Below are 15,385 nucleotides of genomic sequence, written 5' to 3'. Positions count from 1 at the left end.
ACTGGGGCTGAGCGCTCATGTATGTACCGGCTCACTCCTGGTGGCCGATTGGCGGAGCCTGGCGCCTGTGGCTCGGCTGGGCCCCTTCCAGGGGGGGGGGGGGTGGGATGCCTTCAGGCCTCTGGCCTCTGGACCTGAAGCTCGGTCCTCTCTGACACAGCTGGCTGCTGGCAGAGCCCGCGGGCACGCCACTGCTGGAACCTCCTCTGGCCTCTGCTCCGTAGCTGCTGGGTGACCTCTCGTTTGGGGCTCTACTCAGCTCTTCCCATGAGGGTGGCACGGTTCCCCCCCTTTTTGGTGGTCCTCCTCGGGTCCTTGTACTCTGGGACCTCTGGATGTCTGGGGCCTGGATCTCCTCCATACCTGCTTCATACCCTGGGGGATGGGGCTGTGGCTCGCCACACTCCCTAACAGATCGTTACATGGAGAAACCTTTGGAATACAAGCATGCTGATCCACACAGGTGTGCACACAGGTGTAGACACGGGTGTTCACAGACGCAGACTACACCTTTCTTGGCTGCTGCCTCAAAGCACATTGTGCGCTGTGTATCTTGCGTGCTGCACAATAGCGTTTAATATTTAGTATCTACTGTTATCTACTGCTAGCTAGTTTATTGTGATAGTGCTGTATTTATTATGTTGCTCTTTTTTTTTTTTGCTTTCTCTTGTTTTTTTTCTCCATACAGGTGATCCAGGTGTTTTGTTTGTTTTTCTTTCTTTCTTCCCCCCTTTCTCACCGTCTCTTCTCTCTCTCCCTCTCTTTCTTTCATTCTTTCTCCCTGTCCTATCCCCAGTCATGTCTGTCCCGTTTGTAGCAACCGAAAATAAAATAAATACATAATTATAATAAAGGTCAATCAAATGGACCAATATGGCAAGGCCATGATGATCCACTTGGTAAAATAAATCCGCTTGGCATCTTTCGTGGCCTTAAGACAACAATTCTGATGGCTAAAGATCCAAACGGGACAACAAAAAAACCCCAAAAAACAAAAACAAAAACAAAAAAACCCCCAGACTTTTCTGATCACATGGTGGTTATGGCAACAATATCCTGTTGCTCCCACAAATTTTTGAACTATTGGAAACTGAATACATCTTTGTTACCAGACGGGTTTGCTTGTGCCCGAAGTTAAATCTGAAATTAAGAAAATATTACATCTTCAGATTTTTACTGCCTCTTTCTCAGAACTTTGCGAGATAATTAAATCATGCTAAGAATATGAAATACAATGAAGATGTAAGTAGATATATATATATATTTAAGAAATAAGAAGGAGAAACAAGAAGAGGAAGAAAATCAAAGGATGTCTCTTAAGGAGAGCATTGATCGAGTCAACAGAGAAGTTTTATTTAATATGTTGAGATGTACTGAATTTCATGGGAATAGCGATTATATGATTCTAATCTGTCAGTGCGCCCCAGGGTGGCTGTGGCTACAATGTAGCTTGCCATCACCAGTGTGTGAATGTATGTGTGAATGGGTGGATGACTGGATATGTAAAGCGCTTTGGGGTTCTTAGGGACTAGTAAAAGCGCTATATATAAATACAGGCCATTTACCATTTACCATTTAAATAATCAAAAGAAATGTGGAAATGATTTCATTGTCTCAATTAAGGACAAACATGGAAAGTCAGTTTTCAAAGAAGAAGGGAAAAGATTAGAAGTTAGAAGTTATTAGGGACTATTGTTCGGAGATATTTCACCCATAGTGACACTGTTAACAATCTTCTAAGTGAAGTTGAACTATTAAATTCTGTCACTTATGAGACCTCGGTTGGGGAAATTAAAAGAGAGGAAGTGGAATCAGTAATTAATCAACTGGTTTGGATGGACTCCCTTCTGAATTTTATAAACTTGTGAGTAAAGAACTGTCTGAATTATTAACTCAGTACTATAACGAGGCAGCACGGTGGCACGGTGGTTAGCACTGTTGCCGCACAGCAAGAAGGTCCTGAGTTCAATTCCACTGCGTTACAGTCAGCGCGGGAGCAGTGGCTTCGCTCATGCGCGATTCATTTGCAGTTTGGACTCATAGGCGTGGACGTCTCCTGTCCTGATAGCAGCTGGGGGAGGACTATCCTCCACCCGTGAGCGCTTTGGCACGGGCGAGGTGCCCACGGCAGCACACGCTGCTTGTTGAGAGTAGGAGCGATACGCACTTTCACGTCAAAAAGTCGTCATAAATAAGTCTCCAATAACACCAGAAAAAGTCGCCAGATTTGTCGCTGGTTGCTTTTTAGAAAAAAAGTCGCTAAGGGGGTCTGAAAACTCGCTAAATACAGCGACAAAGTCGTTAAGTTGGCAACACTGACGTGATCTCCTTTTTGCCCCCGGTACCGGGGGCGTGGGGCTTAAGTGGTTAAAGAATAAAAACAGCCCACATGGCGAGTAGAGAGATTTTGTTTATACATGTATTAGAGCACTCTTAATCTTACTGACCACTCAAGGCATTTTACAGTTGTCCCATTTGTCCATGTATACAGTGTTTTACACTTTAAGCACTTTATCTACTTCAAATCCATACATGTAAAGCTCACTTGCTGAAAATAAGGTAAAACACAAGTCATGTAGTTTCTCAGATACAGCTGAGTATCCAAGATGTCTATAGCATGCACAGCATAACAGTATGTTTTCATTTTTTTTAAAAGCACACAATCTTGACTCAAAATCTGAGACACAGCCTTGTCAAAGGCTGGTTAATCTACAGTTTTAGAGCAGCATCAAAACTGACTTAAAAATGCAGATTAACCAGAAATTTCCAGGATATTTTCTGGGAATATTTGTTCATATCCAGCTAGATAAATATTTATGTGTGTGTGTGTGTGTGTGTGTGTGTGTGTGTGTGTGTGTGTGTGTGTGTGTGTGTGTGAGATGTGATACTCACTTGTGGCTACTACAAAGTTTGGACTGAGTTGGCAACTGCCGTGAGGGAACGATGTCGTACTCATCACTGACTTGCTCGCCATTACAGAAGGGCTGCACAGACACACAAAAGAGAAAATGGATGTGGTATCTGTGATGTGGCAATCAGAAATAAATCAAAATATCTTTCATGTAGAAGAACCCATCCTTAATGATGAAAAAAAAAACCTTTTGTAAAAATATTGGCAGCTGTCATTGCAAGTAGATACATTTATGGTATAAATTTGAAAATCCAAGGGGACTTCCTTCTTGAGTTATATCATTCCCAAAATAGACCCTGATTCAAAATCCTCATAGATTTTTAGTAGATTCACCTGTAGCATAAATATCAAAATCATGCGTTGCTTACCCCATCAGCATTTTATTGCTATGGGGTAAAAACTGTTTTTTCAAATAATGTTTCCTACAGTCACTGAAAAAGTGTTCTGAGAAAGATGAATTACTTTTTGAGAATTATTATTATTATTACTTGCAATAATGTAAAAGCAGTGCCCCCTAGGACAGAAGAAATCTTTAAAACCAGAGAATTCAAAGACACGTTCAGAAGCCTCTGCTGTCCCATTAATCTATTGATTTCTTCAGCATTACAAAAGTCGAATGTCAGTTGTCAGCATTTCCACTTTTACACAGGAAACAATAGTTCCTAATAGTTAATTAACTTTATTTTCAAAATTGAAACAAATACGGTTTTGATCAGGATCCAGTGACGTCAAAGTGACAGACATCCAGAGACTCAAGCAGGAAGAGTTGGACAGCACCAGGTCCTAACATGATTCATGCCTACTGGCTAACTACATTCCACTTGGCAGTACAAATGAACCAGCTACCAATGGAATGGAATGGCTAACTGAAGGCCGGATAGTCCTGATCCCCAAGGATCCCCAGAAGGGAAGCTAAGATGAATGGGCACACAGTTTTAAACATGAAAGGGGCATAGAAAGGAAGAGGTAGAAACACCAGAGGGCCAAAACAACAGCTGAGAGGTGTTCCCACAGGCTGTTTGGAAAGCTGCACCCACCAAGTACCTGCAGAGAGTAAGGCAAGTCCCGAGGAGTCAGCTGAATGGGAAGAACAACATCTAAGGAATCAACACCTATGCCCTGCCAATTGTCAGATACCTTTCTGAGATAATAAGCTGGCCAAAGGAGGAGATAGAAGCCACTGACATCAAGACAAGAAAACTACTGACCATGCATGGAGGGTCCAGCAACCTGAAGCTATACACTAAGCGGAAGGAAGGAGCCCAATGACTAGTGACTACATCCATGAATCCACCAACGGCAGTCCAGGAAAAGTTTGTGTTTAATAAAAAGTAAACTGATCAGTGATCATGATGCTTGTTAAGCTTGTGCTTATTACAAACTTTCGAGCAATCTTAGAGTATTCCCCATCTTAGTTAAGTGAGATAGAACGTCCAATGGAGGCTGTTAAGATAACATTTATTTTTGTAATGGTCAAAATTTTGATCTGACACTGGGTCTAAGAGAAATGTTAGAGAATCTCCAAAAATATTTAGATTTACCATTATAGTCCTCAAGAAAAGATTTAACCAAATGTTAGAGTAACCTAGGGCTGCAGCGACCTATTATTTTAGTATAGAGTAATCTATCAATTATTCCATTGATTAACCAAGTAATTTTGCAAGAAGTACTTTTGTCTTGTTAACAAGTAATAATAAATATTAAAACGAGAAAAAACACTGGTCTTTTAGAATGAAACCTAACCCTAACCCATTGGTTTCCATTTTAGAAACTGCAATGTTTTAAAGTTTAGCTGCATACAATATCTGTCAAAAAACAACAACTAAATGCTGTGATTGTTTGTACGTGCCATATTGAAATTTAAGCTTTTAAAGAAAACATTTTTTAAATGCAAAAATATATAAATAATCTAAAGTACAGTCAAAGTCAAATAAAATAATATACATACAATCTAAACTAAGGCATAAAAAAAAACTTTCTTCTTGGAAGGCTTTCTGACATGAGGAGGCAAGTGTTGTGCTGCCGAAAACAGACATTATGACGTGGTAGTATTAATTAATATTAATAATAAATCAGTGTCCAACCTTACAACCCTCAGGTCAGTGGAATGGCCCATGTAAATTTTTATTGGCTTGTGAAATAAACCTTTTATATTTGTATTTTTAAATATTAATGTAATTTAATAATAAGTATTTTATATGATTTACCTTTTGATCTAAAACATGTTATGAAAGCCTTGAAATTAATATGGCATTACCATATTATGGTCAGACTTTTTATTATACACCACTCCAAAATACACATATATTGAAGTTCTTTTTTTAGCTGCAAATTCAGTGACATGCTCACATTTACATAGTTTAACACAGCGGCACGCTACAGAGCCATGTAATCCTATTAAGGTCTCAAGGTGTACAGACTCAGGGAAGCTTGAAGTGAGAACCTAAATGCAAACACTGGGAGGCAGGAAGGAGTTAACTGGAGGTGAGCCGTTTATTAAGGCTGATTGTTGAATGGTACAAAAATAAAAAAACAAAACGGAATGGGGAACTAAAACAGAGAAACTAAACCGTGACATGCTAGCAACAGAGCCCATGGAACCTGAAGAAACCTGAGGGTTAACAAACATGGAAACACATAACAAACTGGGGAGGCAAAGGATAAAATACAGAGAAGAACATGGGAAGGGAGACAGAACACCGAGGTCTGACTGGGATGAGAGAGAGATGAAGTGACACAGATGTAGATAGAGAGAGAAAGAGACACTGAAGGGTAGGGCTGCCACGGTTAGTCGACTAGTCACGATTACGTCGACGACTGATTTAATAGTCGACGCGTCGTTTGAAGCTTTGTAAGATCACAAAAGACGCAGGAATAAGTAGTAGAATTTAAGAGTGTAATAACGGACTGAAACAGAAGATGGCAGCAGTGTATGTACAAGGATGCCAGCTGCCGTTAAAACCCGAAGAAGAAGCTGTGTCCCAGAATTCATAGCGCAGCCCAGCTCAGTTTCCAACAATGGCGGCAGCTAGTTAGTTTTAATATAACTCTTATTATTCTTTCTGGGTCACAAAATAAACCCATCCATCCATCCATCCATCCATTTGTTTCCGCTTCTCCTTTTCAGGGTCGCGGGGGGGGGGGGGCTGGAGCCTATCCCAGCTGTCATAGGGCGAGAGGCGGGGTACACGCTGGACAGGTCGCCAGTCTGTAGCGAGAATGTAACTGTGTAAACCTCAAATATCTGCTCAGTTTATCAAGACACCACATATTTTCAAAAGTGCCTCGACGTTTTCGGAGATGTCTGTTACCCACTAGCTCGATAGCTAGCCGGGAGCAAGGCTCACTAGAGCCCGTGAGAACACCGGACTCCCTGCAAATCGTTTTCAAACCCACCGTGGACTTTCGCTACTCAGGTTAAACATATATAGGTCACTTAGATAACTTAAAAATGTTATTGTTTGGCTTTTTTTTTTTTTTTTTTGTATTTTATTTGTTCCTGAGTAAATCGGTTTGGCTGAGATTAAAGTTATAGTTTTTACACAGCTGAATAAACGTCAAGCAGACAACTGATTATCAGAAGTGTGAGATGCTGGAGAATATACTCCGGTGTCCTGTTATATTTTAGATAGCAAGGAGTTTATTAAACTTCACCGAAACAATCTGCAAATTTCATTAAAATTTAATAAACTATCATCTTGTCTTTATTTTTAGTTAGCACATACCTTAAACACTTAAAGCTGTAAGCTAATGATAGTTATATAAGAGCAGATGCATGCTGGTGCAATAAGCTGTACGTCTAATGGATGCATGATCTGATTAGTCGACTAATCGCAAAAATAATCGGTGACTAGTTGACTATCAAAATAATCGTTTGTGGCAGCCCTACTGAAGGGTAATAAACAAGGACAGAGGGTAAGACAAAAGGGGAAATGCTAAAGAAAACTAAAAAATCCAAACTAACATGAATCCCTGAGGTAAAACAATAATCAGAAACTCATAAGCACATGGAAACTAAACTAAGAAAAATAAATCAGTCTTTAAGAATACAACAGTGATAATAAACAAGCTTCAAAAGTCCACACAAACAAAACATTGGGTCAAAGAACCATGACAAACCCATCCCACAGTTCTGGACACATCGAACCTCACGGGGCAGAATGAAGAGACTAAACAAAGTCACAGTTAGGATTCTTCCTCCCAGAATTGTGAGAGTTTATCCTTTCTTTTACTTAGTAAATTCAAAAAAATACAGTCCAGTACTGGCTTATCATTTTAAATATTTAAAAGACACGTAATCTTTACCTTGGAGCTCTCTGAATTTCCTGCCCCGTCCAACCTTTGATGTAACCTCACAAATTCCACAGATGGACAACTGAGTGGTCTTCGGTGCAAGTGACAAGGCACAGTGGGTCCCAGCTGGAGTTGGTGTTCCCCTCCAGTCTTGTGTGCATCTGTCAAATGGCTGTCTTTGGAGCACCAAGTCTCAGAGGAAATTTGGAATTCTGACAGCATGCCTGTAGAAGAAGAGGACATGTACGAGGAACTGGGGAGCGAAGAGTGGTGTGATTCAGGGGGGACAGGAGGAGGACGGTCGGGAGGAGGAGGTGGTGGTGGGTCCCTCTGTGGAGGAGGTGGGGCTGGAAGAGGCTTGTCTTGCTTCCTAGATATGCCTGGTGAAGACTAAAGGGGTAGAAAGATAAAGTTGTTCAATTAAATGAGACAACTAATTTGATACCTGGATTTACATTTTTTTAAATTCTTTTAATTAATCTGGTCGTCCATCCATTCTCTTCATGGGGAAACTGGAGCCTCTCCCAGCTACCATAGGGCAACAGGAAGGGTACACTCTGAACAGATCGCAGGGCCAACACAGAGAGACAGATAACTATTCACACTTTCAGGTGTGTGCTAACACAATGCCATAATCTTCCCAGGAGTAAAAATCTCCATAAATTTACCTCTGTAAAATGCTCAGAGAAAATACAGAAAACCCAAGAGCCAAATCTCAGACTCTACAGGACTCTGTTATTATTAGTTAAATGTTAAAGTTCAGTTTGCAAAAGACTGAACAAGTATGACTGTGCCTTGGATTAAAAGGGTTGCCAGAAAAAAAGCATTTTTCTACTTAAAAGAACATGGTTTAGCAGGGCTCGCAAAATCGCTAGCCCAACGGCTAGCGATTTTTCCAGTCGGGCTACCAAAATCTATCTCTGCCCTGCCCGTCGGGCTATCGTAGGAAGGAAAAATATATGTCAATGCTTTTGCATTCTTTCGGAAATGTAGCTGGGTAATTATGTCATTGGCATCGGTGAGCCACTGTCAATATGTGACATATTGAAATTGCGTTTGAATTTGCGCTTGTTTTTTGCTTTCACTTTGCAATCGTGCGAACTGTGTATAGAGAGCGATAGCACTGATTGGTGACGATAATTTGCGCACCAATTCCTCTGATATCGTCTTATTAATCGTTAGCTTACTATGCAAACATGACAAGTGAAATCTCCCGCAGCAAGCTTAAACATGTGAGAGGTTGATCGCGCAGAGAATCGCTGAGCGTTATGTGAGTGCGTGTGTAAAAGCAGCAGGATATATATTTTAGTTCTGCTGAGCCAAATAAGACAGGTCAGGGTGAAGGAGTGACAGCCAAAGAAAAGCTTACCACAAAACGGAAAAGTTATGACAAATCAGACTATAAGGCAAAAAGAAAGTGCAGCTTTATGGTTTCATGGACAAAAGAATTTCTGTGGCTGCAATATGACAAGCTAAATAACCAGGGGTGCACATAAGTGGTCCGCAGGTGCGCATTCACTGTCAAAATAAAAAACGCGCACAAGATAAGAAGTTGCAACGCGTGTTTGCGTACATAAGATTTTCTGGAGGAGAACAGACATTTATTTAGAACTCTTAAAGATGTCGAAGAAGCAAGCTCCTTTACGCAATTACTTTGGTGTTCCTCCACCTCCAAAGAAATGTCAGAAGGAGTCCGAACCACAAAAGAAGCACGTATTCTCGGAAAAGTGGTTGCAGGAGGTGAGCTGGCTTCAAACAAATGATGAATGCACAGAGATTTAGTGCAGAATGTGCCGTGAAAATCCCACTCTAGCGGACAAAAACAGTGCCTTTTTATATCAGAATCAGAATCAGAATACTTTATTGATCCCTGGGGGAAATTATTTTTTGTTACAGTGCTCTATTATAAACCAACATAAACCAACATTAACAAGACAGACAATACGCTAACTAAGAATAGTACAATATATACATATATATACATATACATAAGTCACTCCTTAATAAATAGCTGGAAAAGAAACATGTGTAGTTGTAGCAGTAACCAGTGTGTTAAGTGCATGCGTTGTACAGGGAGATGGCCACAGGCAGGAAAGATTTCTTGTGTCGTTTCAGTAGTGCTTTTCGGTAATCTCAGTCTCTCACTGAACGTGCTCCTGTGACTGACCAGCATGTCATGGAGTGGGTGGGAGGTGTTATCCAACATTGTCTTTATCTTGGACAGCATCCGCCTCTCCGACACCACCTTGAGGGAGTCCAGCTCCATCCCCACAACATTACTGGCCTTACGGATTAGTTTATTAAGTCTGTTGGCATCTGCTACCCTCAGCCTGCTCCCCAGCATGCAACAGCATAGAGGATCGCACTGGCCACAACAGACTCATAGAAAATCCTGAGCATTTTCTGGCAGATGTTGAAAGACCTCAGTCGCCTCAAAAAATAGAGACGACTCTGGCCCTTCCTGTAAAGTGTTGTGGTGTTTTTAGCCCAGTCCAGTTTATTGTCAATGTGTACTCCAAGGTATTTATAGTCCTCCACAATGTCAACACTGACCCCCTGGATTGAAACAGGGGTCAAGTGTTTCCTGGTCTTCCTGAAGTCCACGATCAGTTCCTTGGTCTTTGCCACGTTGAGCTGCAGATGATTCTGCTCACACCACGTGACAAAGGAGTCGACCACAGCCCGGTACTCTGTCTCATCATTCCTGCTGATGCATCCAACCACCGCAGAGTCATCAGAAAACTTCTGAAGATGGCAGGTCTCTGTGCAGTGGCTGAAGTCTGTGGTGTAGAGGGTGAAGAGGAAGGGGGAGAGGACAGTCCCCTGTGGTGCCCCTGTGTTGCTGATTACCTTGTCAGACACACACTGTGGGAGACGTACATATTGTGGTCTTCCTGTCAGGTAATCAACAATCCAGGACACCAGAGAAGCATCCACCTGCATCGCTGCTAACTTATCACCCAGGAGGGTCGGCCTGATGGTATTGAAAGCACTAGAAAAGTCAAAAAACATGACCCTCACAGTGCTCGCCGGCTGGTCCAGATGGGTGTAGACACGATTGAGCAGGTAGATGATGGCGTCCTCAGTTCCGAGACGAGGCTGATAAGCGAACTGAAGGGGATGCAGATGTGGTCTTACTATGGGTCGCAGCTGGTCCAGGATGAGCCTTTCCAGGGTCTTCATGATGTGAGAGGTCAGTGCCACGGGCCTATAATCCTGGGGGCCACTGGGACGTGGTGTCTTTGGTACAGGGACGAGGCATGATGTCTTCCACATCACTGGGACCCTCTGCAGACTCAGACTCAGCATAAACAGTTTATGAAAGACTCCACACAGCTGGGGGGCACAGGTCTTGAGGACGAGGGGACTCACTCCGTCTGGTCCAGCAGACTTGCCTGAGTGAAGTCTCCTCATTTGCATCTCTTGAGTGAAGGTGATGGGTGGGGGAGGGGTGTCTGGAATCTCACAGGAGGCAACAGCGCCATGTGAAGAGAGAGGCTGGCACAGTGGTGTGGCTCTGGATTCCAGGCTGACTACAGGTGCGGTTGTGGGGGTGTGAGCAGACACTGTGGTGTCGAATCTATTGAAAAACAGATTCAACTCGTTAGCTCTATTCTCACCTCCCTCAGCTCCCCTGCTGTTGGTTGGCCTGAATCCAGTGATGGTCTTCATGCCCCTCCACACCTCTCTCATGCTGTTCTGCTGGAGTTTCCACTCCAGCTTCCTCCTGTAATTGTCCTTAGCCTCTCTGATCTTGTCCTTTAGTAACACCTGGACATTCCTCACCTCCTCTTTATTGCCCCCTCTGAAAGCCCTCTTCTTGTTGTTGAGGAGGGCTTTGATGTCCTTAGTCACCCACGGCTTGTTATTTGGGTAACAATGAACAGTCTGAGCTGGAACAATGGAGTCGGTGCAGAAAGTTATGTAGTCTGTGATACACTCAGGAAGCCCATTGATGCCCTCGGCGTGAGGCTCGCAGAGTGTTTCCCAGTTGGTCACCTCGAAACAGCCCTGTAGTTCCGCTAAGGCCTCCTCTGACCACCTCCTAACAGTCCTCATGGTCACAGGTTCCCTCCTCACAATTGGCACATAGCGGGGGATGAGGTGAATCGGGTTATGATCTGACCTACCAAGTGGGGGGAGGGAGGAGGAGCTGTATGCATTTTTGACATTAGCATACAGTAGGTCTAGAATTTTTTCTCCCCTGGTGGGACAGTCCACATATTGTCTGAATGTTGTTAGTGTATTGTCCAGTGATACATGGTTGAAGTCACCCGAGATCACAATAAAGGCACTCGGGTGCTGAGTCTGTAACCGGGCTATGGCAGAGTGGATAGTGTCACATGCAGCTGTGGGGTTAGCAGAGGGAGGAACATAAACAGCCACCAAGATGACGTGAGAGAATTCCCTGGGTAAATAATACAGCCTGAGTCCAACAGCACACAGTTCAATGTCCGGGCAACAAATCCTTTCTTTGATTGTTATGTTGGCAGGGTTACACCACCGGTTGTTAACTAAAACAGCAAGCCCACCTCCTTTCCGCTTACCGCTAGCGATGCTGTCCCTGTCCGCGCGAACAGTATGGAAGCCTTCCACGGAAGCATTCTCATCGGGAATGTCCTGGTGCATCCATGATTCGGTGAAACAAATCAGGCTACACTCTCGGTATTCCCTCTGACTCCGTACCAGTGCTGAGAGCTCGTCGATTTTATTCGATAACGATCGGACAGTTCCCATTACGATAGACGGCAGACACGGTTTATACCTCCTCCTCGCTTCGAGCCTCCGCTGTCTCACCATCTCCTTCTTTCTTCTCTTCTGTCCTTGACCTCTGCATCGATGTGTTTACTCCAAATTTCAGCTGGTACTTCTGCGGGCCTGGCCAGCGAGCCGGCCGGCATCAGGGCGATCAGCTGATCTCTGGAGTAAACAGTCCGTGAGTGTAGGAGATGTGCCGCGGTCCCGTTCCTTGATAAAAGTAACAGTTCCACGGCCACCAGAAGAACAAAAACTCTCTCAATCCACATGATTGAGTAAAAGATAATAAACGGATGAAAATACAAGTCAGAAAAAAAAGAATACGCAAGAAAAAAAGAGCTAAACTAAGAGAAAAAGCAGGAGCGACTGTAACAGGCTGCACGCTGGTTGGCGCATGCGCACTAATTATATGGATGCAAACGCGCGTTGCAACTTCTTATCTGGTGCGCGTCTTTTATTTTGACAGCGAATGCGCACATGCGGACCACTTATGTGCACCCGTGTAAATAACATAATGTTCTACCGGGTATGTTGTTGGTTTTCCCTTGATTTCTGAGTCGACAAGCGCCTTTGTTACTGGGACCAGTAATTTTAAGAAAGGCCCCCAATAGAACCCATGAAAAATGCAAGAAATGCATTATTGCTCAGTCTGCAATATCTTTCCCAGAACAAACACCGATTCCAAATAACATACTAAAAATAAACCTGAAAAATCTGTTTAGAACACCGTACTATGTTGGAAAGAGTGAACTACCACTGGCAAAATTTAGTAGTCTTTGCAAACTTCAAAAAGCAAATGGCCTCGATCTTGGTTCCACTTGCCTCTTACCCGTGACTTCAGTGGAAATTTCAAATTCAGGATCTGACACAGACTGATTCATGTCCTACACAGTTCTTACAAGTTCATAGAAATTTCTGTTCAATTAGAACCAAGTATTTGAGTTGATGATTGCAATTTTTATACAATGTTGTAATTTGTGTTTCAACAATTTTTTGATTAATGTTTTGTTTCCGTTACAATATTATACATTAAAGTATAATATTGTAACGGAAACAAAACAGGAAACAAATCATCAATCAAAAAATTGCTCTCGTTTTTATTCGGGCTACTTAAATTTATTTTGGGCTACCAAAAACTGAAGAGTCCCTGCCCGAAGGGCTACCAGGGATTTTGAAATTTTGCGAGCCCTGGTTTAGGATTGCAAAACTGAATCTGAACAAATCACAAGACAGGGGTGTCAAACCAGAGATGGCTACTTGCACTCGCGACTTAGACTCGAGTCACAGTTAAGTTGCAAAAACCAAAGCCTTCAGACTTGAGACTTAGACTCGAGGTTTGGGGCTCGAGTCTTGAGAAACATTTTTTACCCATGTAAATACGGTAACTGTAGGTTATTTGGATAGTAACGAGATGTACACAGCAATTTGTCTCTAATATTTAATAAAATGTTCTGAATATGCTAATAATTTGTGAATTTTTGTTTTAAATTTATCATTAATTATGTGAGGGTTGTAAGGAAGACATAGTCCAAAGGTTTCATCATACAGTGGGGCAAAAAAAGTATTTAGTCAGCCACCGATTGTGCAAGTTCCCCCACCTAAAATGATGACAGAGGTCAGTAATTTGCACCAGAGGTACACTTCAACTGTGAGAGACAGAATGTGAAAAAAAAATCCATGAATCCACATGGTAGGATTTGTAAAGAATTTATTCGTAAATCAGGGTGGAAAATAAGTATTTGGTCAATAACAAAAATACAACTCAATACTTTGTAACATAACCTTTGTTGGCAATAACAGAGGTCAAACGTTTACTATAGGTCTTTACCAGGTTTGCACACACAGTAGCTGGTATTTTGGCCCATTCCTCCATGCAGATCTTCTCGAGAGCAGTGATGTTTTGGGGCTGTCGCCGAGCAACACGGACTTTCAACTCCCGCCACAGATTTTCTATGGGGTTGAGGTCTGGAGACTGGCTAGGCCACTCCAGGACTTTCAAATGCTTCTTACGGAGCCACTCCTTTGTTGCCCGGGCGGTGTGTTTTGGATCATTGTCATGTTGGAAGACCCAGCCTCGTTTCATCTTCAAAGTTCTCACTGATGGAAGGAGGTTTTGGCTCAAAATCTCACGATACATGGCCCCATTCATTCTGTCCTTAACACGGATCAGTCGTCCTGTCCCCTTGGCAGAAAAACAGCCCCATAGCATGATGTTTCCACCCCCATGCTTCACAGTAGGTATGGTGTTCTTGGGATGCAACTCAGTATTCTTCTTCCTCCAAACACGACGAGTTGAGTTTATATCAAAAAGTTCTACTTTGGTTTCATCTGACCACATGACATTCTCCCAATCCTCTGCTGTATCATCCATGTGCTCTCTGGCAAACTTCAGACGGGCCCCGTGTGGTTCTGAGATCTTTGCTCACCATTCTCATGATCATTTTGACCCCACGGGATGAGATCTTGCGTGGAGCCCCAGATCAAGGGAGATTATCAGTGGTCTTGTATGTCTTCCATTTTCTGATGATTGCTCCCACAGTTGATTTTTTCACACCAAGCTGCTTGCCTATTGTAGATTCACTCTTCCCAGTCTGGTGCAGGTCTACAATACTTTTCCTGGTGTCCTTCGAAAGCTCTTTGGTCTTGGCCATGGCGGAGTTTGGAGTCTGACTGTTTGAGGCTGTGGACAGGTGTCTTTTATACAGATGATGAGTTCAAACAGGTGCCATTCATACAGGTAACGAGTGGGGGACAGAAAAGCTTCTTACAGAAGACGTTACAGGTCTGTGAGAGCCAGAGATTTTCCTTGTTTGAGGTGACCAAATACTTATTTTCCACCCTAATTTACGAATAAATTCTTTACAAATCCTACCATGTGGATTCATCGATTTTTTTTTCACATTCTGTCTCTCACAGTTGAAGTGTACCTCTGGTGCAAATTACTGACCTCTGTCATCATTTTAGGTGGGGGAACTTGCACAATCGGTGGCTGACTAAATACTTGTTTTGCCCCACTGTATTTCACTGTATAAATGAAGTGTTTCTTAAATCTTTGTTGTCCAGATATTAAATATATATATTATAATATAGATATTAAAGTGTCATTTTTTCAAACGATAACCAAGGAGAGATAGCAGCAGCAACAATGTGGCAAAGACTATTAAATAATTATACAGACCATTATAATTACAATTACATCCAGCCCTGAACTCCTCATAGATTACAAAAATATTCCTTTTCATATGACTGACTCAAGCTACGGTGCTTGACAGCTGGAATGACGTGTGTTTGCCAATATTCAGTGTCTGCTTTTGATCAGACATAGCACTGTAGATTATGGCAAAACATCTCCACTTTGGTTTTTGCTGTCCAAAGGATACTGCTCCAGAAATCTTCTGGCTTGTTCAGATGAACTTTTAAAAA

At 42.5% G+C, this 15,385-nt stretch overlaps 1 protein-coding gene across 5 annotated transcripts in view; it reads right to left on the bottom strand.

The window, feature by feature from the left end:
- Positions 1-15,385, bottom strand: part of cblb (Cbl proto-oncogene B, E3 ubiquitin protein ligase) — a 158,382-nt gene that overhangs the window by 59,978 nt on the left and 83,019 nt on the right. For all 5 annotated transcript variants that reach the window (XM_026181707.2, XM_080307438.1, XM_026181708.2 and 2 more), the window contains 2 exons: positions 7,217-7,594; positions 2,893-2,984 (listed from right to left, as the gene is read on the bottom strand). In XM_026181707.2, coding sequence (XP_026037492.2) covers positions 2,893-2,984; positions 7,217-7,594 — 470 coding nt within the window. The remainder of the gene's footprint in view (positions 1-2,892; positions 2,985-7,216; positions 7,595-15,385) is intronic.

The sequence above is a fragment of the Astatotilapia calliptera genome, chromosome 10 (genome assembly GCF_964374335.1).
Source record: "Astatotilapia calliptera chromosome 10, fAstCal68.1, whole genome shotgun sequence".
Classification (NCBI taxonomy): Eukaryota; Metazoa; Chordata; class Actinopteri; order Cichliformes; family Cichlidae; genus Astatotilapia; species Astatotilapia calliptera.
The sequence above is the reverse complement of the archived record's forward strand: the minus strand, read 5'-3'. Positions and strand labels throughout refer to the sequence as shown.